Source organism: Solanum lycopersicum, chromosome 1 (genome assembly GCF_036512215.1).
Source record: "Solanum lycopersicum chromosome 1, SLM_r2.1".
Classification (NCBI taxonomy): Eukaryota; Viridiplantae; Streptophyta; class Magnoliopsida; order Solanales; family Solanaceae; genus Solanum; species Solanum lycopersicum.
The window spans coordinates 54,393,768-54,420,164 of NC_090800.1; the positions used below are offsets into that span (position 1 = coordinate 54,393,768).

Genomic DNA, 26,397 nt, shown 5'->3' on the forward strand with positions numbered 1-26,397 from the left:
ATGACACAATGGGTACTTATATTTTGGAATAATCGGTGGGACAACTACCCTTTCATATCCTTGCCTTCTCTTGATCGTTCGAGGACGAACAATGTGTAAATTGGTGTCTAATGTAATGATCCATTTGGTCTTTTTGACTACTAAAGCTTTTTATTTCCTAAAATACTTTCCGATAGATTCTAAATAGTATTTTGGATTATTTTTTATTACAATTATGAAACTAGTGGGTAGTTTTTATAATTTATTGACTTGGTGGTTCAAGAAAATAATATTAAAATTAGTAGGGGGTCACTTTTTACCATATTTATGATTAGTCATATAATAAGTAGGGTTATTTTTTTTTGTGAATACATAAATCGTTCAAGACTCTTGTTTTTAGTTCTCGGCGCCATGGATAAAGACCAACAGAAAAGAGGTAAAAACCTCATGCCATTCTCAATTTTAGTTTATAAACAATGAATACTTTTGTGTGTATTAATTCTTGTTAATACTATTTAATTTTATTGGAAAGTGATGAAGTTTTGTAATCATTGAATTGTCTTTGCTACCATATAATTGAAAATTGTTAAAATAGGACACATCCTTAAGCGCTCAGCTATTAGTGCTCAGGTGAACATAATTGTGGCGTCAATTCTTATTGGTTGAAGGAGAAATTAGTAAGTGTTAAATTGGGATTGTATAGGCGTGACTATTAGTGGACAGCAACTGCTGTATAGTAATTGAGTGGGATTACTACTACCTCGTCTGCCACTGGTTCGTAACAAGTGGCTTCCATTTTTTTTAAAATTAAAATTATGTTTTTACATTAAAATTATATTTTTGGTATGTTGAGATGGGTCGTTAAATATTAGGTTCATCATATTGTTAAAATTCTATTAAAATAATGTTAACTGGAGGAATTAAGACTTGCTCTTAGGTTTGAATTTTAGGAAATTGATTATAATATTAGGTGAATTTTCTGTCTAGGCTAGACATAGAATAATATGAGTGTTTATAACCCTTTAACTTACAAATATTGTATACTTGATATATATTGAAAACGTTTCGACACATTGAGGAAAGGAAAATCATTATTGTTTAGCTCGCTTGATTTTGGTTCTTCAGTGGAGATAGGTTATGGTTTATTTGTAATTGATAGATAAACTCTCAATAGTGATTGATAAGTATTGAGTGATATTGTGAAGTTTTTTTATGTACTTGGTTATGTGATTCTGTCGCTTGGTTGCGTGACTTGTGATTGGTCTGAAATCATGAGACCATAGAATTTATATTCTTGAATCCTCTCTATTGGAGTAATATCTTAAATAAAGAAGATCTAGTGAAATATTGTCAATGAATCCAAAAGAAGTGTTATGTTCTGACACAATATTTTTGGATTGGAGTGTCACGTTTTGATATGACATCGTGGATCAGAGTGTCACGTTCTGACACAGTATAATTGGATCGAAGTGTCACGTTTCGACATGGGATAAGTTGATCGGAGTGTCACGTTACGACGCAATATTCTTTGATAAGAGTGTCATATTCCAACACGGCAATATTAAAAGAAAAGGATATTGAATTAACTTATGGTACTTAATCTCAAAGAACACATTTCCCAAATGAGCATGGCGTAGAGGCATGACTCCTCATGGGTCTGTTTTATATTGTGACTGATTACATAGTCACTTGTTCATGTTGTTTGTTTCTTAGTACCTGCTTAATGTTACAGTTGAGTTTATACTATTTATTCATCGTATATTAGTTTCTATTTTTAGTTGGCCGATGATACCTATTCAGTACATTTTGCGTCGTATTGAGCCTTAATTGTATTTTCTTTTGTTTTCCTTTTATAAAGTGCAGCAAGTGTACCTGCTAATTTGACTCGCCCTCAGCTCTAGCAAGTCTCAACATATCATGTTCGAGGGTGAGATATTCATTCAAGCTCTTGTTGGATTCTCTCGGTCATGACATGTTGTCCTATGTTTTCAAACACATGCCATTTTTCTCTTTTATTTTTGTATATTTGATATTCTTAGACTTAGTATATGGAGATTAGATGTCCTTAATGTGCTGACTTTCAGGTTTTGGGAAATGATACTTTAATAAGTTTTGGAGCTTCCGCATTATTTAGTTATTCGTAGTTAAATTATTTGTCATGACCCAAAAAAGAGTGTGATGGCACTCGTCTTATCCCACCAAGACAAGTCTCCAAATCATTCTCAACATTACACAAGGAAATACACGAATTTCATACGCTTAACTATAGTTTAGAAATTCACTTGACTTAGCCAATCGAATAATTACTATTGGACTTGAGCCTTCCCTTTTCATTGAGCTTCCAAACCAATGGAATCTATTCAAGTATATATTCATAATAAGGTTTCAAAACTAACAACACTCACACTTTTATGTGTTTAACCTTGACCTAAAAATTCACCCCAAATTTATAATCAAGTTTGCAATTCTTGATGTCAATTAACATTTCAACTATCATATTTTTCAAGTTTCAAGGCTAAGGTTAAATCTCATATTTTTCCCAATATCATAATTTGAATGATATTCATATGATATGATAGATGTAATATTTAATTACCTATTTCAATATGCCAAAACTTAAATTATAATGTAATAATAATAATAAGAAATTAATTAAATTGCCAATCGTTCACAGAAAAACACAGCTTCCGAACCTTACAATTCATACGCAGAATATACCCCTCCAAATTATTTATACACATGTATAACAATCATTACACTTTGATTATTTTATAATTATTATTTTTTTCAAAATTGGTCAAAAATTTCCCAGGAACCCACGTAGAAAAATTATAAGGCCAAACTATTTTTTTATTTTTGCCATTTATGGCAAGTATTTTGTCTCTTTCTCCTTCCCCACAATACATATACTATATAATATTAACAATAAAAAACAATACAACCAAAACGATGCTTACAGTGAAAGAAACGTTTGATCACTTACCGATTTTGCATGATTTCGGTTAGTTCTCGCTTTTTTTTCAATAGCCGCACATCCTCTTTTCTTAATTTTTTTTCTAGTTGTGATTTATACATTAAACCCCAAATAATTTAACTCACTTTAACCCACTAAGCATTAACTAAAGTTAGTTATTTAATAATTAACTATCAATTTTATTCATTCTAGTTAAATGAATATTTCAAATTTTCAAAAATGACCTTCCGGGTCATTATATTATCCACCACTAAGAATAATGTTCGTCCTCGAACATAAAGTAATAGAAAGTACATGAAGCTTCAAAAAGTTGAGGATATCTGGCACGCATGTCAGATTCAGTCTCCCAAGTTGCCTCTCCCGCTGATTGGTGCTTCCATTGCACCTTCGCTGAAGCAATCTCGTTGGTCCTAAGCTTTCAAATTTGCCTATCCGAAATATCTATAGGGTCGTCCTCAAATGCCAAGTCTTGACCAAACTCTGCTGAGTCAAGTGAAAGCACATGAGATTCATCAAGAATATACTTCCGAAGAATAGAGACATGGAAAACAGGATGAACTGCCGACAAACTAGGTGGCAAGGCAAACTTATAGGCCACCTCTCCCACTTGGATCTAAATCTCAAAAGGTCCAATGAATCTAGGGCTTAGATTGCCCTTCTTTCCGAACCTCATCACACCCTTCATGGGTGATACTTGGAGCCCAACATGATCACCCTCCATAAACACTACTACCTTCAAATTTTGACCTGGACCCTTCTATTGCAATTATAAGCTTCTTCCCTGGTGGCAGCGATACATTGGCGAACCATGTGAAGCTTCTATTTCGTTTTTTATTATTATTTTTGACCTCTGCATAACTCTTCTGTTGACTCTGGGCTGTCAACAGTCTATACTGAATCGTACAGACTTTCTCCATAGCATCTTTAAGCAAGTTTGTGTCCAAAGAGTCCATCTCTACCGAATCAAACCAACCAATCAGAGGTCTACACCGTCTACCATACAAAGCCTCAAATGGGGCCATCTGGATACTAGAGTGATAATTGTTATTGTATGCGAACTCTGCTAAGGGTAAATGTCAATCCCATCTAGCACCGAACTCAATTACACATGTTCGAGGCATATCTTCCAACACCTGAATCGTCCGCTCAGACTGACCATCTGTCTGAGGGTGAAAGTTTGTACTCATATCTAACTCACTACCCAGACCATGTTGTAATGCCTTCAAGAAGTGGAGAAGTAAATAGTGAACCTCGATCTGATATGATTGAAACAGGAACTCTATGTAGTCGCACAATCAGACTAGTATATAGCTCGGCTAACTTCTCTTCCGTATACTTCACCCGAATCGGAATGAAGTGGGCAGACATGGTTAGCCTATGAACAATAACCCAAATAGATTCATAACAACCCACTGTGGTAGGCAAACCCACAACAAAAGTCCATAGTAACCCGTTACCACTTCCTAGTAGGAATATGTATCCTCTGAGATACACTTCCTAGCCGCTGGTGCTCACACTTGACCTGCTGGCAAGTCAAGCACATTGAAACAAAGTTCGTTATATCTATCCATCCCACACCACCAGTAATGCTGACTCAGATCATGATACATCTTCGCCGCTCCCGGATGGATGGAATACCGAGAACAGTGGCCTCCTAAAGGATCAATCTAAACAAATCGCCTTTCTTGGGCACACAAATCCTGCCTCCGATCCTCAAGAAACCATTAGAATCAATTAGAACCTCCTTAGCTTCCCCTCTCAATACTTTGTCTCGAATGAGACATCACTTTTCATCATTAAACTGGTGTGCACGGATCTGCTCGACTAAAGAAGATTGAGCCTCAATAAAATCAATCATCCCATCACTCTCCTCTGAGATCTGCAATCGGACATTAATGTTAGCTAATCTCTTTGCATCTCTAGCCAATGGTCTCTCCTCAATACTAAGCGCTGCAAGACTCCCCATTCTAGGAGTCTTTCTATTCAGGGCATCGTCCACAACATTGGCCTTTCCTTTATTATATAGAATGGTCACATCATAAGCCTTCATCAACTCAAGCCATGTCTCTTGCCTCAAGTTCAAATCCCTCTGGCTAAAGGTATATTGAAGACTCCAATGATCAGTCAAGATCTCACAATGCACCCCATACAAATAATGACACAATAACTTTAGTACAAATACCACAGCTGCCAACTAAAAATCAAGAGTAGGGTAGTTCTTCTCATGGGATGTCAACTGCCTAGAAGCATAAGCAATAACTTTGCCCTTCTGCATCAACACACCACTAAAACCAACTCTTGAAGCATCACAATACACAGTAAAGTCTAAACCCTCCTCAGGTAGAGCAAACAGAGGAGCTGAAGTCAACAAAGTCTTGAGTTTTTGAAAGCTCTGCTCACACTCAGCAGACCACTGAAAACGCACATCCTGTCGAGTCAATCTAGTTAATGGAGCTGCAATAAAACTCTGAACAAATCATCGATAATAGCCTGCCAATCCCATAAAACTCTGAATCTGAGTAGGTGAAGTAGGTCACTTCCAGCCTCTAACTGCCTCAATTTAGGCCTGATCCACTCTAATACCCTCCTTGGACCCCAGGTGTCCCAAGAATGTCACAGAAGTAAGCTAGAACTCACACTTTGAGAACTTGGCATACAATTTCTCTTCTCTCAACCTCTAAAGTACAATCCTCAGGTGTCAGACATGGTCCTCCCCAGTCTTGGAGTAAAAAAAGATGTCATCGATAAAAACAATTACAAAAGAATCAAGGTATGGTCAAAACACCCCTTTCATCAACTCTATGAATGCTGCTGGGGCATTAGTCAATTCGAATGACATCACTAAAACCTCATAATGCCCATACCGAGTTCAAAAAGTTTTCTTATGGATATTTGATGCCTTAATCTTCAACTGATGATACCCAGACCTCAAATAAATTTTAGAGCAATGATGCTCCCTGTAACTGATCAAATAAGTCATCAACATGCGGAAGAAGATACTTATTCTTGACTCTTACCTTGTTCAACTATCTGTAATCAATACACATCCTCATAGTCCCATCTTTCTTCTTCACAAAAAATACAAGGGCACCCCAAGGTGATACACTAAGGCGAATAAAACCCTTACTCGATAAATCCTGCAACTGATTCTTCAACTCTTTCAACTCTGCTGGACCCATACGGTATGGAGGAATAAATATAGGCTTAGTGCCCGACTTCAAATCAATAGCAAAATCAATATCCCTATCGGGAGGAAAACCAGGAAGATCAGAAGGAAATACATCAAGAAACTCTTGAACCATGGGAACACAGTCCATGAGAGGTGGTTCAACACAAGTATCCCGAATAAAATCTAAGTAAGACAAACACCCTCTCTCCACCAATCTCTGAGCACGGATAAAAGAGATGACCTTGCTAGCATAAGAACCACTAACACTCTTCCACTTAACTCTCGGAACACCAGGCATTGCTCAATTCATAGTCTTACAATCTATACCCAAGATAATATCGAAGTGTACCATCCCAGAATGATTAAGTCTACCCAAGTGTCATACCCAGCCAAAGAAGCAAGACAAGATCGATACACTCGATCCACCACTAAGGGCTTCCCCACGGGTGTAGAAACACTAATAGGTACCGTTATTCTATCACATATTATATCAAATTCAGTAGCAAAATACATACACATAAGAGAATGTAGAAGTTGGATCAAACAACACAGATGCAGGTCGATGGCATACTGGGATGATACGTGTAATAAAAGCCTCAGAGGTCTCCGCCTCAGGTTTCCCGGGGAAAGCATAGCAGTGGGCTCCTCTTCCACCTCCAGCCTGGGTGGTACCTCTACTCCCACTTTGCTGAGCTGCAACACAATTACTAGAAACTCTATCACCTCTCCCTTACTGAACTTTGCCCGACCTCTACTCTATGGAGCTGGTGGTCTAGTCTGGAATGAAGAATTAGGTCGAGGCCCACAATGACCACTTTGAGAAGAACACTGACACATTAGATGATCGGGATCTCCACAAGTAAAACAAAACTGATGTGGGAACTGTTGTGTAGACCCTGAAAACCCACTATAATTGCCTTTCCCTATAGGTCATTTTTGTGAACCGTACGAGCCCTGACCCGGGCCATAAGAAGCCCTAGATGTTTTTCCACCCTCAAATGTAGGCATAGATGCATGAATAGGTCCCCGATGCTGAAAAGAACCACTCACTCTTTGTGATCCCCTACCTCCAGATGAGGTACCATGAAACTGACCTAGTATACGGGCCCTTTTAGGGTCCCTAGACTCCTCTCTCTCCATCAATTCAGCCTTTCTGGCGACGCTCACAATGGACTGGAAAGAAACCCCCTCCCTAGATGTCCGAAACATAACTGACCTGATTGAGAAAGTCAATCACCTCACAAGTCTATGGATCCTTTCTGTCTGATTAGGAATAATGGCCAACACATGCCTAGACAAATGAAAAAAATGCGCCTCATACTCTGTAACTGATAAACCATCCTGTGTCATATTCTAAAACCTCAAGCGACTCTCTTCTCTCACGCTCCATGGGAAAAACGATCTTGAAATGGACTAAAAAAATGATCCCAAGTCACTGGAGGAGATCCAACTGACAAAACCCCCAAATAAGTCCTCCACTAGTCTCTCGTTGGTCTACAAAGCTGGAGTGTAGCATATCAAACCCCATCTGACGCAGATTATCCAACCACCTCTAGTAACTCTCGACAAGTGGTTAGAAACTCATGATCATCCTCGCTCTTCCAAGCCTGAAATTGACGTGGGTCCATTTTTTGAAATCTCTCATACCTACGCTGCTCATCCTCTATTAGAATAACCACCGGTGCAACTTGATCCCCAACTGCTGGTGCAACATCATTCTGAACCGCGGGATCTACTGGTAGTTGCCTCACCGCATCCTTAACAACTGGAGCTTGTTGCTTCTCTTGGGTCTGAGCCCCCTCTATAGTACGAGAGTCATGTGGTGTGATAGTCGCACCACCACCCTGAGAAAATCCCTCTAGCACACTTAACACCCTCTATAGTGTATCCTGAAGCAAAGGTGTGACTACAGGCTCTGGAGGAACCTGGCCCTCTCTGTCATCAATCTAAGGTTCTGGAGAGACCTCTCTAGCATGACCTCTCTCTGGTGCTACTCCACGACCACGACCTCTGGCTACTGTCGTACCACGAATACGACTTTTAGCTCGAGTTCTACACCTACCCCTAGCTGGGGCCTCAACAACTGCCTCGGGAAGTTTCCTAGTTATCTTTATAGCCTCTCAGAGATGAGTACAGACGTCTCCGTACTGATCCTTGAGTATCTAAGTAGACTCGGCTTGGATACATGTGAGACCTATGAACCTGGGGCTCTGATACCATTTTGTCACGACCCAAAAATGTGTGTGATGGTACTCGTCTTATCCCACCAAGACAACTCTCCAAATCATTCTCAACATTACACAAGGAAATATACGAATTTCATACGCTTAAGAAGAGTTTAGAAATTCACTTGCCTTAGCCAATCGAATAATTACTCTTGGACTTGAGTTTTCCCTTTCCGAGCTTCCAAACCAATGGAATCTATTCAAGTATATATTCACAGTAAGGTTTCAAAACTAACAACACTCACTCTTTTATGCGTTTAACCTTGACCTAAAAATTCACCCCAAATTTGTAATCAAGTTTGTAATTCGTGATGTCAATTAAAATTTAAACTATCATATTTTCCAAGTTTCAAGGCTAAGGTTAAATCTCATATTTTTCCCAATATCATAATTTGAATTATATTAATATGATATGATAGATGTAATATTTAATTACCTATTTCAATATGCCATAACATAGCTCATAATGTATTAATAATAATCAGAAATTAAATCAAATTTCCAATCTTTCGCATAAAAACACAAATTCCGAACCCTACAATTCCTATGCAGAATATACCCCTCTAAATTTCTAATTGTATCCACATGTATAGAAATCATTACACTTTGATTATTTTATAACTAATTTTTTGTCAAAATTGGTCAAAAATTTCCCACGAACTCACGTAGAAAAATTCTAAGGCCAAACTCTTTTTTTTGCCATTTATGGGAAATATTTTGTCTCTTTCTCCTTCTCCACAATACATGTACTATATAATATTAACAATAAACAACAATCCAACAAAAACGATTCTTACATGGAAAGAAACGTTTGATTACTTACCGATTTAGCTTGATTTCGGTGAGTTCTCCCTTTTCTTTTCTTCTCAATAGCCGCACATCCTCTTTTCTTAAATTTTTCTTCAGTTGTGATTTATACATTAAATCCCAAATAATTTAACTCACTTTAACCCACTAAGCATTAACTAAAGTTAGTTATTTAATAATTAATCATCAATTATTTCATTCTAGTTAAATGAATATTTCAAATTTCCAAAAATGACCTTCCGAGTCATTACTTTATTAGCATATATTGGGGTTTGGATTTCCATGTTCGCCCACTTAGGAGGTAAAGTGTGGGTGCCATTCACGACTCTTTTTGGGTCGTGATAGATTTTTTTAACATTGAGACCGCCTACATATCCTTATACCTCAAGATAACCTTGGGTTCTAGAACAATAACAAATTGGTCGAATTAGGGAAAAGTGGATTGGAACCTCTTTGTCATGAATGTGTAGCTCTTCATATCCAAGAGCAAGAACTTACATGGACATAATGTCCAAATCCCCTGGTGTAGTGTAACTCAGATTGGAGAGTTGCCTCAAGTAAGAGTGAAAAGTTTTCTAGATGCGAAATTGTAATGGATAAACCAATAATAATACAAATATGCCTTTATTAGTGGTGGTTTAATTGTGGTGGAAGTCCCTCTTCAGATCGCATCCTTAGAGTTTCATACTCCTTTTTGGAGTATGTTTGAGTTCACTTCTAAGAGAAAGTTCTGCATTGTGCTGCATCCCTTTTGATGACGTCTACACCTATCGTTTGGTTTGAAAATTCATCCTCTTGGATACTCTCGATAAAGACTGAAATAAAATTTACTAGTGTAAAATACAATTCAAATAAAGAGAGAGTGTCTTTTACCATTTTGACCTCTAATTGCTCTCCTTGAACCTAACGAAGACTTATTTAAGTTTGACGTAAAACAAATAAAGCTCGTATCTCATTTTTCAATATAATTTTTTAATGTACTCATTTGATATCGAAGCCACAAAATAGACAGTTGCGATATGTTGATGGTTCTCTTGTTGGTATGAATGTGTAAGGGCCCTCTCGACATTTGAATATGCAATGGCCATCTCAGTGTTTATGCAAAAATTTCAGTTAATTACATTTTAAGGAAAAATAAAACTAAATATGAGATTAATAAAGTACACTAAAAAAACAAAAACTCTAAAAGAAACTACATTTTCACGTGACACCACTCCCTGACAGCAGTGTCATTTTGATGCTTCTTGTGATATCGTTATCAATGACACTAGCCAAGAGTTTGAGTGTCTATCAATTGAAGTGAGAATAGTAACCCAACCACGTGTTGGGGTCGTGTCCCAAGGGAGTGGTAGTGAAAATAGTAGCTAAATTAGAATTTTCGTTCTAGTGAGAAATAGTTTGAGAAATTATTGAATAACAGCAAAGTAAATTTAATTTGTGACACCAAAGTGTCAAATATAAAAAAAGGGAGGTTTGTCACAACTATTAAAATATAAAAAATATAACAAAAGGGAATTTTCGTCGCTTTTTTGATGCACTTCCTTCAAGGCTTCGCTTGTCATAACAAAGGCAGAAATACAACCTTTCGGCTGATCACCAAGTATACTTGGCGATGCTCCTCTTCAGTTGTTTTTTTCCTCTTTGTTACCGTTTTATTCCTAAGTGTCCATTCTTTACTAAAACTTCAGATTTCTAAGCACTTATGAGTTTTCATGTGATATTGAGATGTAATGAGCATTTCAGAACACTCTATTCATTAAAATAAGGCCCAAAATGAGTTCAATTTGAGGACTCATCAAAAGTCAGTACCCTGAGAAAACTCTTCAATAATTGGAATGCATAAACCAGGGTAACTACAATCAGTCCCTTCATTATGGATGAAAATTTCATTATTCTCCCATATATTCGTGAAAAGTTGATGCAATGTGAATGGGATTGCTCCAACAGCATGGATCCATGGTCTTCCAATCAATACGGTGTAGTTTTTAGATATACCCATCACTTGGAACCCAGTGAAAAAATCTGTGAGACCCATTTGGATGCATAACTTTACTTCCCCCACAGTGTCTTTTTTGCGAACTATAAAAATGCCCTCACATTAATGCGACTTTGACGTATTTTCCCTACATTATATTTTAGCTTAGTAAGAGTTTATAACGGGTATATATTGTGTCATGAGCCATTATCAATCAATACTCAATCTACAAACTTGTCCCTGCATCTGCTGGTGTTATATAAGACACGATTATCCATCACTCATTCTGTTGGTAACTCATTTTCTTGAAAAGAGATTTGGTGACTCCCAATAACATAACTAACCATAGTGGCAGGCTTCTCATCACTTGTTTCCTTAGGTACATACTCTTCATCAAGTAGCTTCAACGGTGTGTTTCGATGGTACTCAAAACTCATTAATAGATCCCAAACAGAAATTTGAGCTGGAGTCTTCTCTAAATACTTGGCAATTCAGTACTCCTTAAACTTCTTTCTCCAAAAACCTTTGGCCTCACCTTCTGTGATTGGCCTTTTTTTATTCTTTTTTTGTATCTTATGAGTTAACTCTTCTGAAGCGATCTTCCAGAATGTATCATCCATTGAGTTGTAGCCTCCTGGAAAACATAATTTTCTTTGGGATGGTTAATGTTTCTTTCTTTTGGCAAAGCGAATGCATGATGAGGTACAATTATCAGCACAAATTCTACACTGTTCTTTATGGTAAATGAGGAAACTGTTGGTATTAGTCAGATTACATTTGCTTCACTAGTAGTTTCATTAGTACACCAATTTTTATCTCTTTTAAACATGTTTATGGTTTCTCTTCCATAATGAGGCAATGGGTTTAGATTCACATTGGGGCAGAGGCTTGGAGAGTGTGTACTCTGTTATCTATCAAGTCTTGAATCTTATGTTTCAGATTGATACATCTCTATGTATGATGTCCTACACCTCCACAATGGTATGCACATTGTTGATACGCCTGAAAGAACTTTTTTGCTGGATTGATTGTCCTTGTGTCTACTGGTTGGATCAATCATATCACTCTTAGACGCTCAAAGATTTTGTACGTGTTTTTGCCAAAAGAGTGAAAACTCTAGGAGGCTTTCTTTAAATGCAAGGGTGGGGTAGTTTGTCGGCCTTTATGTTATTTTGTCCGGGATATTTCTAAGCTGGTGCTTTGGCCTTGTGACTTGGTAGTGTATTTTTGTAGACCGGTGATTAATTTCTGTAGATAGGTAGTTGTTCTTGGTTCTGTTGTGCATTGTATATCGAGAATGAAAATTATGGAGGTGGCTGGTAGTTTTTGCAACAGGGAATCAATTAGAGTTTCTAATAATAGAATTGGATCCAAAATACCTTTGTGATCTTTGCTCAGGCTAAAAGATACAACAAAAATGTCCCCTTTCTTTTTCCAAGCTATTCTTATGGCCATGGATGGTGAGAATTCGTAGGCGCCCTGCAATGCAATGAAACATGTCAATTTCAAAACTTGAGGCCAACCTTTATGGCTTCTTCAATTTTGATCAGTTCCGAAAACTTGTGTCTCATCATAGGCAACATTCTTTCGTAAAATTCAAGCTCCTGATCTTGGATAAAGGAAAATGTTATTTCATTTTCAGTCATAATACGTTGTACCTTTACAGTTCATTTATTTTATTGTATCATAAAAATTAAAACAAACATAATTTTTTCTTTTTGGGAATTGAGGAGGGGTGATAGGAGGTTGACGGGGTGGGGATCGATGGTAGGGGTAAGAAATATAAAAAGTTGAAGTTGAAAATATTTTGTACAAAACAAACTTAAATTTTTTTGGTAGTTGAGGTGGTGAGAGGCTGGCACGGGGTGGTGGGGTGGGTCGATGGTAGGGATGAAAAAATAAATTTTTAAGTTAAAAATATTATTCAAAAATATCTTTTTAGGGGAGAAGGGAGCGGGGGCTTGTAGGGGTGGGTGGGTGGAGGTGGGGTCGTTGGTAGGGGTGAAAAAAACAAAGTATTAAGCTCAAAATATTTTTTAAAAAATAAATTTTATTTATTTGGGGGCTGGGGGGAGGGGGGGGAGGGGGCGTCGAGTGTAGGAATGAAAACATTTTCCTTCATTTGTATAGAAGTTGCGAAGTAGGGTAGTTAGTTATATGTGTGGAGAAGTGGGAAACTGGAAAGTTACTTGGTAACTTGTAACTATCCATTAAGTCTTCCACTAACCATTACCTCTTCTAATTATCCATTAATTTGGGAGTTACTTGTTAGTTTTTAAACGACCCATAATCTCCACTACTGACCTTGATGGAATCGTGTGAATGATGTTAAAAATACTCTTATTTGAAGAGTCCTTTCTCTGCTATAAATATAGTCTTGTCCATCAAAATCATTCATAAACTATAATCAAGAGAGAGAACCAATTTTTCAAGAAAGAAAAGAAACAAAACTTCTACTCGGTTGAAGTAAAGATTCTTGAATATCACTATTGTTGATTCATGTATAAATTATTGAATGAATTTTCATACTAACGGATTTATGTGAAAATCATATAGCTCTACGATCATGAATAATTGAATGAATTTATGAATGAATTGATTGTTTATGTTTTCACAATCATTAAACTCATTACACTTGGTCCTAACAAGGACATCCTGCACCTTTACACATGTAAAATTGTATGTTGAGGGTGACTTTTATGAAGCAAAACTAGAAAAAAATGATTGAAGCATTCTTGAGAAAATGAGCATTACATGTTTAATAACTGTCGAAGAGAGAGTTGAAAATAAAGAGAAGAAAATAATGTGTGATGAAGTCTAAAATCACAAAGTGGTTAAGGAAGTGTAAGTCACTATATATATAGTTTTCCTACCCGTCTCCTAGCCTACATTATAACCCATTAAAATCCTATTTGATTGTATTCAATCATGCTTAATTAGTGGACATGAACATAATAGGAAATCCTATGATTCTTTATGCATACATGTGAATTTTATTTGTGAGTGTGAGAAATATTCTTGATATGAAGTCCTTAATTTATATTCAATATTTTGAATTGAGTATGTGAACTACTTATTTTTGTGAGGGCACTTTTTCATGATAGATATGCGATTTTACTAGCTTTCTTTGATGAGAGTAGGTAAGCAAGCTTAAATTTGATGAGTTCAAAGTCCTTCCTTGAGTTAGGAAGTTAGAGCTTTGTTGTTTATTTGCATGTCTTGCAAAATGATTGAGAAGTGGACTTGATGTTTTGAAAATGGTCTACTTCCTAATTGTTTGTATTAACCAAAGCGATGACATTCCTTGTATTTAGTTTTTGAAATAAGCTTTAATTGTTGTTCAACGACGAACAAAAGCTTAAGTGTGGGGTGTTGATGTAATTTGCCTCATATTTACTATTTATAATTGAGCATGGATTTTATGAATTGTGATAAATAGTATATCTTTTTGTAGGATTATATGCGGAGAAATAATGAAGTTTTGAGTTAAAATGAATTAAATATGGATGGTTGAAGAAAGAATTCAAGAGGAAAACTTAATGGAATAAATATAATTAAAAAATATATTTATGTGTATGTGCAATAAGCAAATTTGCAATTTCAATTTCAATTGTGTTGCCTACTATTGCCACGTATCAGCATCCGTAGGGCTCTTATTTTTGAAAGTCGGCGCGCAACTGTCAAAATTCCACTTAAGGCGGCCTAGATTTTTTTTACGCGTACAACAAGAAAAAACCAATTTAATTGGGTTTTTATTTCCTAATTTGTCTTGAAGTCAATTATTTTATTTATGGTTTATACATCTATAAATAAAGCACTAAAAGTTATTCTTAGGGGGAGATCATTCATAACAAATATTTTTATGGTACTTTTCTTATTTTTATTAGGTTAGACACATTATTGTCAACTTAGTTTTTGTGTTTCTGGGAATTAACTTGCAATTTAGCCATTTGATTTACGAATTTCATTTTTATAAGATTTTCAGTTTGAAATTCCATTGAAGATTTCGGGTTTCATCGATTCTATTTGTAAGTTCATGAATTCTTTGTTCTTAATTTTAGAAAGTGAACTCTCAAGCATGAGTAGCTAAATCCACAACTAGATTTGTGGGAACCATTAAACAATTAACAAAGTATGAATAATAATTAATTAATTCTTGAATAGTTTTTATGCATGTATTGTTAACTCTTTCGTTTAGATGTCTTTTTAAGAAGTGCACGTATTAGAAATCGTCTTGTTGCTATTTGTCGGACCAAGGAGGTAGTTAATGTGAAAATTATTAATAACAGAGGTTTTGTGAATGCTATATAATAGTCTAATGTAAATTTGAGTGAGGGTAAAAACTAAGACATAAGTCTATTGAAGGAGTGCACGTGTTAGAACTCGCCTTGTTGCTACTTGCAGGTCTAAGGAGGTAGTTAATGAGAAAAGAATTAACAACACAGATTTTTTGAATTCTATCTAATAGTCTAATGTCAATTTGAGTGAAGTTAAAAACTAAATCATACATTGATGTGATCTCTAATCTGGGTAAAGTTAAGGGTTAGTAACACTTAAGTCTATAGCCGGACCAAGGTACGAAGTGAAATTCCTTACATGGATGACCAATCACTTAAGGATACCTAATTTACCAACTTTGCATGTTAAAAAATAGGAAACAATTACTATTATTAGGATTACTGCATTAACAACTTATGGGGGACACATGTACCCTAGTTTCTTTCTCATATTGATAACTCAAAGTTGAATCTTTCTTACTTGTTAATTAATAAAAAAGTTGTTATTTACTTACAACCCCGCCCCCTCTTTCTGCTTCTTGTCTAGGAAATGTTTTGACTGAATGGATATAATCGTGACTTAAATTTAAGTTTGATTCATATTCCTCGTTGGATAGACCCAAACATACAAGTTCGTTTTTTATTTGACGAAGATTATTTTTAATTCATTAAGGAGGTGTAATTTGAGGGTATCAGATACTCAATTCAAGATAAAGCAACACAAAAGATGCAATATATGCAAAACTTTTAAAAATAGTAGAAACTCCATGTGTCGAAGGATACAATAACAACTCAATTTGTACATTATAAAATATAATATAACATAAGTGGAGTGCTTCTAATCGACAATAATCACTATCAACTATATCATGACACAACGTGTCACCCATACTACTCGAATTTTCATGTTACTTGTCGGGATATAAAACGCCTCATATAAGTGGATCCACTACTCTATGCTAAAAGCATTAAGGAATCATCTAAAAAGTTTTACCCTTTCGATCCAGGTTGACTACATTATTTATGAATAGTTGAGTTATCTGAATTCACTCCCATATCGGTGATCAATACTACATCCAAAAATATACTCAGCTCATATGTTTAAAAACATCACTCTTTCTCTAGTTTGACATTACTACTCAAAAACTAGCTTAAAAGCTCTCATGGAAATTGGTGTTTCCTCTTTTTTTAAAAGAGTTAAAACATTTTACTCTTGTAAGTACTTAGTTCCATATAATCTTTTAAGAAGTGAATTTCACTCTTACTCTTATTCAACTCAATGCTCAAGTCTTAAAACAAGTTTTAAAATATTGTAAAACACTACCCGAAATAAAGTTCATGCCGAATTATGGACATGAACAACTAAATTTGTGGTTTTCAACAACTAAGAGCTCAATACTCAAGGCTCAACAACTAAGAACTCAATACTAGAGACTCAACTAAGAACTCAATAACTTCAATAATTATATTCGCTTCAAGAATTCATAACTTCAAGGGTTCATACGGAATTGTGGGCATGGACTACTCAACTCAAGGATTCTAAGATACTTCTCAACTCAAGACTACTCAACTTATATGGATCATGAAGAATTGTGGTCCTGAACTACTCAACTCAAGGACTTCATGAGTAACATGTAATAGTCCCATGATTAAGAATATAATCTCAAAAAGTTTAGGAACTCGATGCTCAAGGGTTAAAACTTGAAGATACTACTTCTCTCAATAATACTTAATTTTTGGAGTCCATGCAGAATTTATGGGCATGAACGACTCAACAGAACTGTCTACATAAAAATATGAGAATCGAGTATACAAATCTTCTCATTCTCGTAGTTACTTACTCATAACTTACCTTAGAACGATAGTTGATCTCAAAGGATTCAAAATTGAGCACAAATACTTTCTTGGACACTCCTTTTAACTCTCTCTTGAATGTAAATTATGAATTACAAAGTTATTGTTCATGATATGAAGTACATAGATGATTGTGTAAACTCGTGAGTACATTGTCCTAACTCTAATATTTACTTACATGAGTTTTGAAACAAATTATTACAATTTGAATGAGCCTCGTCAAGTATAGTCAAAGGGACTTTCTCAAAGTATTCGACAGTACACTCTAAAGACTTATCTCTTCAGTCTAAGTCGAATTTGAACTATTGATTCAAGTATTAAGATTCATGTTATGAATGAATTCTAGGTGTTTATAAGTAAACTAGAATCAAAAGGTAGTGAAGGTACACATTATATGAACTCGAACAGATCAATCGACTACAAAATGGATGGGGCAGGCGACCTAGTCGCACTGAGTGGCTTAAGGCACGAGCCCCTAAACTACATAACATAATTTGGGGGGAACTGGCACGGCGCTCCAGGCCCCAACCCGATAATCTGATGAATATCTTTGCTCGTTTTCTCATCCTAACTCGCCTAGAATCGAACGGTATCTTTACCTAACTGTTGGATTTGATTACTCAACATAAGTATATTCTAATATAATCAATACATCCCTCAAAAAGCTCACTTTTATCTCAAGATATAATAAAAACCCCAACAAAACAAGATTTAGAATGAACTTCAAGAGCATTTATCAAGAACCCTAATCTTTCAGCTTTAAGAATTAAATTTATGTTAATAATAACATGATTGACATGTGGGTAAATGAACCCAACACTATGGAACCTTAATTATATACATCTTAGGGACTAAATCACGACAAAATCCTCGACAAAACTCAAAAATCTAGATGAACTCTTTGATCCTCTCTTGTTTGCTTCTATATTCTCTACTTTTGTCTTCTTGAACTCTTAACTAAAAACCCTAGTAATATATTAGGATTTAAAAACTAATCCTAATCATATAAGTCCCTACAACATTACTAAAAGGAAATAAATCTTATTGGGTAAGGAATAGACTAAAATACCCCTCACTATTATCACGTAACTTTCCTTAATTGGAAAACATTACTTCAAAAGGGCATATCTCACTTATCTTGAATGGAAACATAGGAAGCTCAACGGATTTGGAAATAATATTTGAAGAGCTTTCATTTAATGCCTTGTATCCACCCTAACTCATCTTGTATTGAGAGTTATGGTCGTTTAAAATTGCTCAACAACCTAAAGAACTTAGTAATGACTTGAATAATTCTCTCTTTAGTTCTTCTTGGATCTCAAGGTTCTAAATCTAGTGACCTTAACATACAAGAAATTTCAAATTTCTTGGTATAATTCTACTCACAACGAAGGATGGTTCGAGTCTTAGTTTAAAAAAAAATTCGGGTGTACAATATCTCTCCCATAGATTCATTTGTTCTCGAATGAAGGCTGGATTGGGTATGGAACACGGTTACTCTTATCATATCTACCATACCAACAAGAATTCGCTTGCATTACTATTTGGAACCAAGTAATGGATCTCATTTAGCTATTTATAATAGAAAAACCTCATCGTCTTCTTCCTTCTCATTAATAAATTTAGACGGACTAAAACACACCATCATTATCAAGATAAGATCACTAACCTTCCATTTTCAACACCGCGCTATTCATAAAATGACCTCTAAAAATATATCCCCAATCTCTTTGGAACTCATAACTATCTTAATCTCAAACACTTGAGTTGATTTCTCATCTTATTATCTTCCACTTAGGTCTAAAGCTAACACTTGAAAGTTATGTACCTATTCCATCATCTTTAACAGGTCTACATCCTATTTTACTCTAATACTCAGGAGAATATTTTCTTATAACTACCAAACTATCCATAAGTAGGTACTCAGACCTTTTTGTAAGGAGTTTCTCTTAATAATTTTTGATTACATACTCTCTTTGTACAACTCTTAACGCTCTTGTTACTCTTGTGACTTAGCCACAATTCATGTCCCTTGTATAAAGGTTTGGGCCCCTCACTTGTACTACTCACATTCATTGAGTCAGATAATTCAATTTCTCACCTACTCTATGTTAAATCATAGAGATCAAATCTCAAGACTAACATCATCACCTTCATGTGCCAATTATTTTAGTTGTGATCGATGACACACATCTACAATTCAAGCATAATGTATATTGTGGAAGTCAAATTCTAACATGATTTCTCACCTACTATATAATACCTCATTACTTGATCAGTTCCATAACCTTCTGAACATCATGAACCTCTAAAAAAACATAAGACTAGATTAGATCTATCAGTTTATGAATAGTTCATGCTTCGTCTTAACATATATACTTATCCTTCTCTAACACAATGACACTTCGACATAAACTATATTCTTGTTAACAGTAAACTCTAACTTATCTTGACTAGTAAGTATTTCTCTATCTTCTATCAAGAACTCTCAAGAACATTATTATTCCTTTTTCTACTAATAAAGGAACTCATTACTTATAACTGACTGTGTACACGATTGCAATAAAATAATTTTCCCCATCCCTATCCCTTTTTCTACCATACCAACAAGAATTCGCTCGCATTATATGTTGGTTAAACGAATCTATGAAATATACCCCAAAAAGTGTTAAACGATCTATGAATCTTCCTAAGTTTTCAAGTGGAAAATTTTTATGAAAATACGAAACAAAATATTAAGTTTCCAATAAAAAATTATAAGTTTAGTTTATGCTAAAGTTTAGTGAAGAAATCTAGAAAAATCAATTAATTTTTAAGGGGTGAGGCAACAAGTATTCGAACCTGTGACCTCACCCGTGTGACAACTTAAATTCCTAATAAAAGGAAAGGGGTTAGGGAGATTCGAAATGGGGTTTATTGGTTGAGAAAGGAGAGAGAAAAAATTTAAACAAATAAAATTCGAGGCGTGGGAATCGTACCCACGACCTTCATACAGTGAAAGAAGGGAAACAAAATTAAAAGAAAGAAAGTATGAGGTGTGGGAATTGAACCCACGACTTCAAGGCTGGAAGGGAGAATGGGCAAATTAAACAGGAAAATAAAGTGAGGCTGTGTGGGCTCGATCCCACAACCTCATTGCCTACGCATAGCTAAGGCAAACTTTAAATAAAAGTAAATTAAGGAGGCTGTGGGGGTTTGAACCCACAACCTCCCAATTCCCAGCGAAATAAAGATTAAAATAAAAATATGTCCAGGGAGTTTGATCCCACAACCTCTTGGTCTAGGCGAATTGGACAACACAATTTTAAATGAAAAATAAAAAGGGTTGTGGGGGTTCGATACCACAACCCTTCAGCAAAATAAGAGGAGAATCCAAGGAGAAAAATTAACGAGAGAATGTTGATGTTGGGGCTCGATCTAGGGTCCCAATGTCATGTGAATTAAAAATAAAATTAAGGAAAAATGTAAGTATTGTCCAAGGGATTCTAACTTATGTTCCGTTGCCCAAATTTCTGCATTGATACATATATCATACGTAAATTAAATATTCAAGAATAGTGCCATCTACATAATCTTAAAAATATATGAGTAACTTAACGAACTATGAATGAAGCCTCATGGATAGTATGTATAGACCAATAAGTTTAGCATACGTTAAAGAATAAGTGAACCTAAGATATATATAAAGAGATGACGTAACCCTAGAAGGGTTACGTACGAGCGTGAAATACACTAAATGACCATGTGCATTGGCATATGATGAAAAGAACATTCACGTAAAGTGGGGTGAGTAATTATGAGGAGAAAATCATGCTAATGTTAGTGAATGTATTAACAAAATAATATGAGACTAATGTAAAAGATGGGAACAATCTCAAATGAGCCAAAGTAAATGATATCAAAACGTAGTCACATATGAGAGTGTAAAGTTAATGAAAAGACCTGTCAATGAACACTCTAATGAAAGTATTGAGATTAACACACTTAATTGTAATGATGAGATGAGAAATCATGTATTGAGCTATGATGTCCTTATACTAGAAGTCATCTTACAAGAAGTGTGAGTCGAATGTAATAGAACTTTACACTGAGCAATGAAAGATTAGCTATGAGCGATGATACCTTCTTTCGAGAAGGGCGGAGGTTCACATAACTCTCATGAGATGAGACTGTCCGGCATTCTGGGTATGAGTCTCCTTATATATCCTAGTCTTTAAACTTATATTGCCAACATAGGGATTTGGCGGGGTTATATTCCCATGTATGCTAGCATGTATTGGGTAATTTTGTCCGGTGATTCCACCTCTTTTCGGTGTGGGGAGACAATAGATTTCATGATGCTCACATGAACTATATTTGTTAAAGTTGAAGTTCTCAATGAATGAATGAGGCCAACATCAGATGATGCATAATGAAATGAACGATTTTAAAGGTGTTAGGATAGGATAATCAATAGGTGAGCTAGACTCAAGTAATGACATTAGGTTATTCTTGATCATCGCACAACAAACCCAATGAAAGCTCACTGACTTTCCTAAACCCAATTTGGCATGTCCACTCACTTAACTGTCGATAATCATGTTGTAATGAAATAGCTATTCTTACTCATGCATGTCCTTGTTGTGTTCTTGCACATACCCATACATAGTACAACTGTGTACTAATCCCATACAACTCTATATTTTTAGGTGCAGGCACTGGTGGACGCTAGAGCATATAGGTTGATGTTGCGACTATCTGATGTGGAGATTTCATCCGGACTTGGTAGACCCTCATGCTCTCGAGGATGTCTATCGTGATTTTCTAGATTAGATGTAGGATTTAGCTAGTGGAGCATGTTCCACTAGTGTTTCTTTCCACTTTCATTTCATACTTTCGATTGGTGCCATTTTGGCAAAAATACGTTTAAGGCTATTATGAACTGTTTTTTTCATTTGATTATTCACTATATTAAATGGTTGATTTGTGAACGCCTATGATGTTAAGTTTAAAATGCTTAGCATGAAGTAAGAAGAAGAAATGTTCCAATTGCTAAAATTAACCTAGATAAAGTAAGAATGACCTATGTAGGCTTGTTTGCGAACTCTAAGAGGTCAATGATGCTGGTCCTATCTGGGGTCTATATTTCATCTGTGAGAAAGTTGGTATCAGAGCTAGGTTAAATTCCGAGGATAATAAGTTCACTTCAACCATATTGAGTAGTTTCTATGTCATGGTAGTAAGGTAAACCACTATCCTGGATTAGAGACTGCATGATGCGTAGGAAAATTTCCTTTCTTCTTATCTTATCGTGCCTTTCAGAATGTTCAATTTCTTGGTGTTATGAGCGTGTCTAAAATCAATCCTTATTGTTTTCATAGAATGAATACTAGGAGGAACGTTGGTCAGAGGAGAAGAGGAACAACTTCTTGGAACAATCAGGTTCCACCTTAGGATCCAATAGAAGGAGTGTCTATGCCAGTTAACCCAGTTAGGTTGACTGATGCGGAGGTGCGGGCATCTCTGGCACAGATGGTACATGCATGCCATCACTATGCAGGCTCAGGCCATGACTGCCGAGGTCAATCGACAGAATTTTGAGAGGGAGAACCCACTAGTGCGTAGCATGGCTGACAGGCTGAGAGACCTCACAAGGATGAACGCTCCTATTTCAATAGAGTCTAAGACTTCAGATGACCCCTAGGAGTTTGTGGATGAGGTTCATAAGATTTTAGTGGCACCACCGATACTGAGAAAGCAGAGATGGATTCCTATCAGATAAAGGATGTTGCACAGACTTGGTGCAAGATGTTGAAGGATAGCCGAGCTTTGAGCGGAGTTCCGATCACTTGGGAGCTGTTTAAGACAACCTTTCTGGAGAGATTCTTTTCCAAGGAGATGAGGGAAGCGAAGTTTGAGGAGTTTATCAACATTAAGCAGGGATCAATGACAATCAAGCAGTATTTCCTGAAGTTTGTCAAACTATCCAGTTATACTATTTTCGTTAGAATATAACAAGAGGGATGATATGAGTACTGAAGTTTGTTAAATTATCAAGGTTTGCTACTTCCCATGTATCTAACAGTAGGAATGAGATGAGCAGGTTCGTCACATGAATCAACAGAGATCTGATGGAGAACTATCGGTCTGCGATGCTCCATCATAACATGGACCTATCCAGGTTGATGGTGCATGTCCAGCATGTAGAGGAAAGCCGCAAAAAAAGGGTGCTCGTGATGCTAGGAGGTCGAAGCCTCAAGATCAGGCAGGTCCCATCTATAGAGGCCATAGAGATAATTTTGGCGTCCGTGAGCAGCCCAGGTTCAAGAAGGGGCAGCAGAGTTCTGGGAATTCGAATTCCAAGAGGAGTACAACACTTAGAGGAGGCAGACCAGAGCCCAATAAGGGAAATGGAGGTGAGATGCAGTGTCCCAAAAAGAACTGTGCTAAGTGTGGCCGTGCTCACATTGGAGAGTACAGATCGGGCACTAATACCTGTTTCGGTTGCGGTAAGAGTGGGCATATGGTTATAGATTACCGAAAAATAGAGATCAGGTTAGAGGTAAAGCTCATCAAAGGTCTAATCCACAGGGTGCATCCGCAGTTGATCCTCTTACGAGGAACAAGTTCTATGCCTTAAAGCAAAGGGAGGAGAAGGAGAAGTTCATTGATGTGGTCACAAGTATGCTGCAAGCATTCTCAACTTCTGTTTATGCTTTACTTGATCCAGGGTCTACCCTTTCCTTTTTAACTCCTTTGCTTGCTCTCATTTTTGAAATATTGACCGAAGTTCTGCATGATCCTATAGATGTTACTACACCTTTTGGAAAAAATGAAAGAACTGATAGAGTATTCAAGGATTACCCAACAGTTGTAAGTGGTAAGACTATATGTGCAGACTTGGTTGAGTTACCCATGCATGATTTTGATGTTATCCTTGGCATGGACTGGATTCACAGTTGTTATGCTTGTTTGGATTGTTGTAGTAGAGTGGTGAGATTTTATTTCCTTAATGAAGAGGAACTAGTCTGGGAGGGGTACACCTCGAGTCGTCCTAGTCCCTTGATTTCAAACCTTAAGGCCAATAAAATGATGTTCAAGGGGTTATTATGTCATATTGTGAGTGTTAATTATTTAGATCATGACATTCCTTCCATAGACTCAGTTCCTGTTATGAATGAGTTCCTAGATGTATTTCCTAATGATTTATCTCGAGTCCCTCCTCCTTGAGAGATTGACTTTGGTATTAACTTAGAACCCGATACTAAGCAAATTTCGATTCCTCCCTACAGAATATCTCCAGCTGAACTCAAAGAGTTGAAGCTATATTTAAAAAATCTCACTAATAAAGGTTTCATTTAGTCGAGCATATCTCCTTGGGGCTCTCAAGTGTTGTTTGTGAAAAAGAAGGATGGAACCCTTAGAATGTGTATCTATTATCGGTAGCTCAACAAAGTCACTATAAAGAATAAGTATCAACTTCCCAGAATAGATGATTTGTTCGATCAGCTCCAAGGGTCTAGTTTCTTCTCTAAGATTGATCTTCGTTCAGGGTATCATCAGCTTATGGTAAGGAATGTAGATATCCCAAAGACAGCCTTTTTTACCTGTTATGGTCATCATGAGTTCTTTGTTATGTGATTTGGTCTCACGAATGCACCTGCTGCTGTTATGGAACTCACAAACAGAGTTTTCTGTGAATACCTTGACTCTTTTGTCATAGTATTTGTTGATGACATTCTTATCTACTCTAGGACCAAGGAAGAGCATGAACAACATTTGAGACTAACATTGCAGGTACTTAGACAACATTAGTTGTACGCCAAATTAAGCAAGTGTGAATTTTGGCTTAGATCATTCACCTTCCCGGGTCATGTTGTGTCCGATCAAGGTGTAGAGGTGGACCCTAGAAAAACTGAGGTTGTTAAGAACTGTCCAAAACCTCTTACTCCCACCAATATCTGTAGCTACTTTGGAATGGATGGTTACTACCGCAGGCTCATGGAGGGCTTTTCTTCCGTTTCTGCCCCACTGAGAGCTTTGACTAAGAAAAAGGCCAAGTTTGAATAGACGGAGGCTTGTGAGAAGAGTTTCCGGGAGCTAAAGGACAAACTCACTTCAGCTCCGCTGCTTACTTTGACTAAGTGTGGTGAGAATTACACTGTTTATTGTGATGCATCTAGGGTTGGTTTGGGTTGTTTTCTTATGCAAGGTGGTAAGGTGATATCATATGCATCCATACATCTCAAGGTTCATGAGAAGAATTATACAACTCATGACCTTGAATTAGCCGCTGGGGTGTTTGCACTGAAGCTGTGGAGGCACTACTTTTATGGAGTGCATGTGGATGTGTTCTCAGACCACAAGAGTCTCTAGTATGTTTTCACACAAAGTGAGTTGAATCTACGTCAGCGAGATTGTTGGAGCTATTGAAGGATTATGACATGAATGTTCACTACCATCGACGTAAGGGTAATATTGTAGCCGATGCTTTGAGAAATGGAAGTACAATACACATTGAGGATTAAAATAAGGAGTTACCGAAACATGTAAACAAACTGGACATACTAGGTGTGCGATTGGTTGACTCTACTAGTAAGTGTGTTTTAGTTCATCCTAGTTCTTAATCATCCTTGGTAGTTTAAGTCAAGCAGGGTCAGCATCTCGATCCTGTGTTGATGGAGCTGAACGACTCAGTGTTGATAACGCTGAATGAATCTTTCGCTTTGGGAGGTGATGGCATACTTATATATCAAGACGGGCTGTGTGTACCAGATGTGAATGATTTGCGGACCATGATGGTTGTAGAGGCCCATGATTCCAGATATTCCATAGATCCAGGTTCCACCAAGATGTATCATGATATTAACCAGATTTATTGGTGGGATGGCATGAAGAAGGATATTGCTGAATATGTGTCCAAGTGTCCTAATTGTAATAAAGTTAAGGTACAACATCTTAAGCCTGGCGGTCTTACTTAGATTATTGAAGTTCCGACTTGGAAGTGGGATGCCATTAATATGGACTTCGTGGTTAGTCTTCCGAGGACTAGGAGACAACATGACTCCATATGGGTTATTGTGGACAGATTAACTAAGTATGCCCACTTTATCCCTTTGAAGTCTACTTATAGTGCCAAGGACTATGCGAGACTCTAC

At 36.5% G+C, this 26,397-nt stretch overlaps 1 protein-coding gene and 1 long non-coding RNA gene across 2 annotated transcripts; both read left to right on the plus strand.

The window, feature by feature from the left end:
• Positions 1-336: 336 nt before the first annotated feature.
• LOC112940729 (uncharacterized) lies at positions 337-2,112 on the plus strand. Its single transcript, XR_003245009.2, has 2 exons — positions 337-415; positions 1,838-2,112. It is a non-coding gene; the product is annotated as an uncharacterized lncRNA (long non-coding RNA).
• A 20,890-nt stretch (positions 2,113-23,002) lies between these two features.
• Positions 23,003-25,309, plus strand: LOC138342306 (uncharacterized). Its single transcript, XM_069294642.1, has 4 exons — positions 23,003-23,242; positions 23,421-23,713; positions 23,773-24,276; positions 25,093-25,309. The coding sequence occupies exons 1-4, from the start codon at positions 23,003-23,005 to the stop codon at positions 25,307-25,309; spliced, it is 1,254 nt and encodes a 417-aa protein (XP_069150743.1).
• The last annotated feature ends 1,088 nt before the right edge of the window (positions 25,310-26,397 follow it).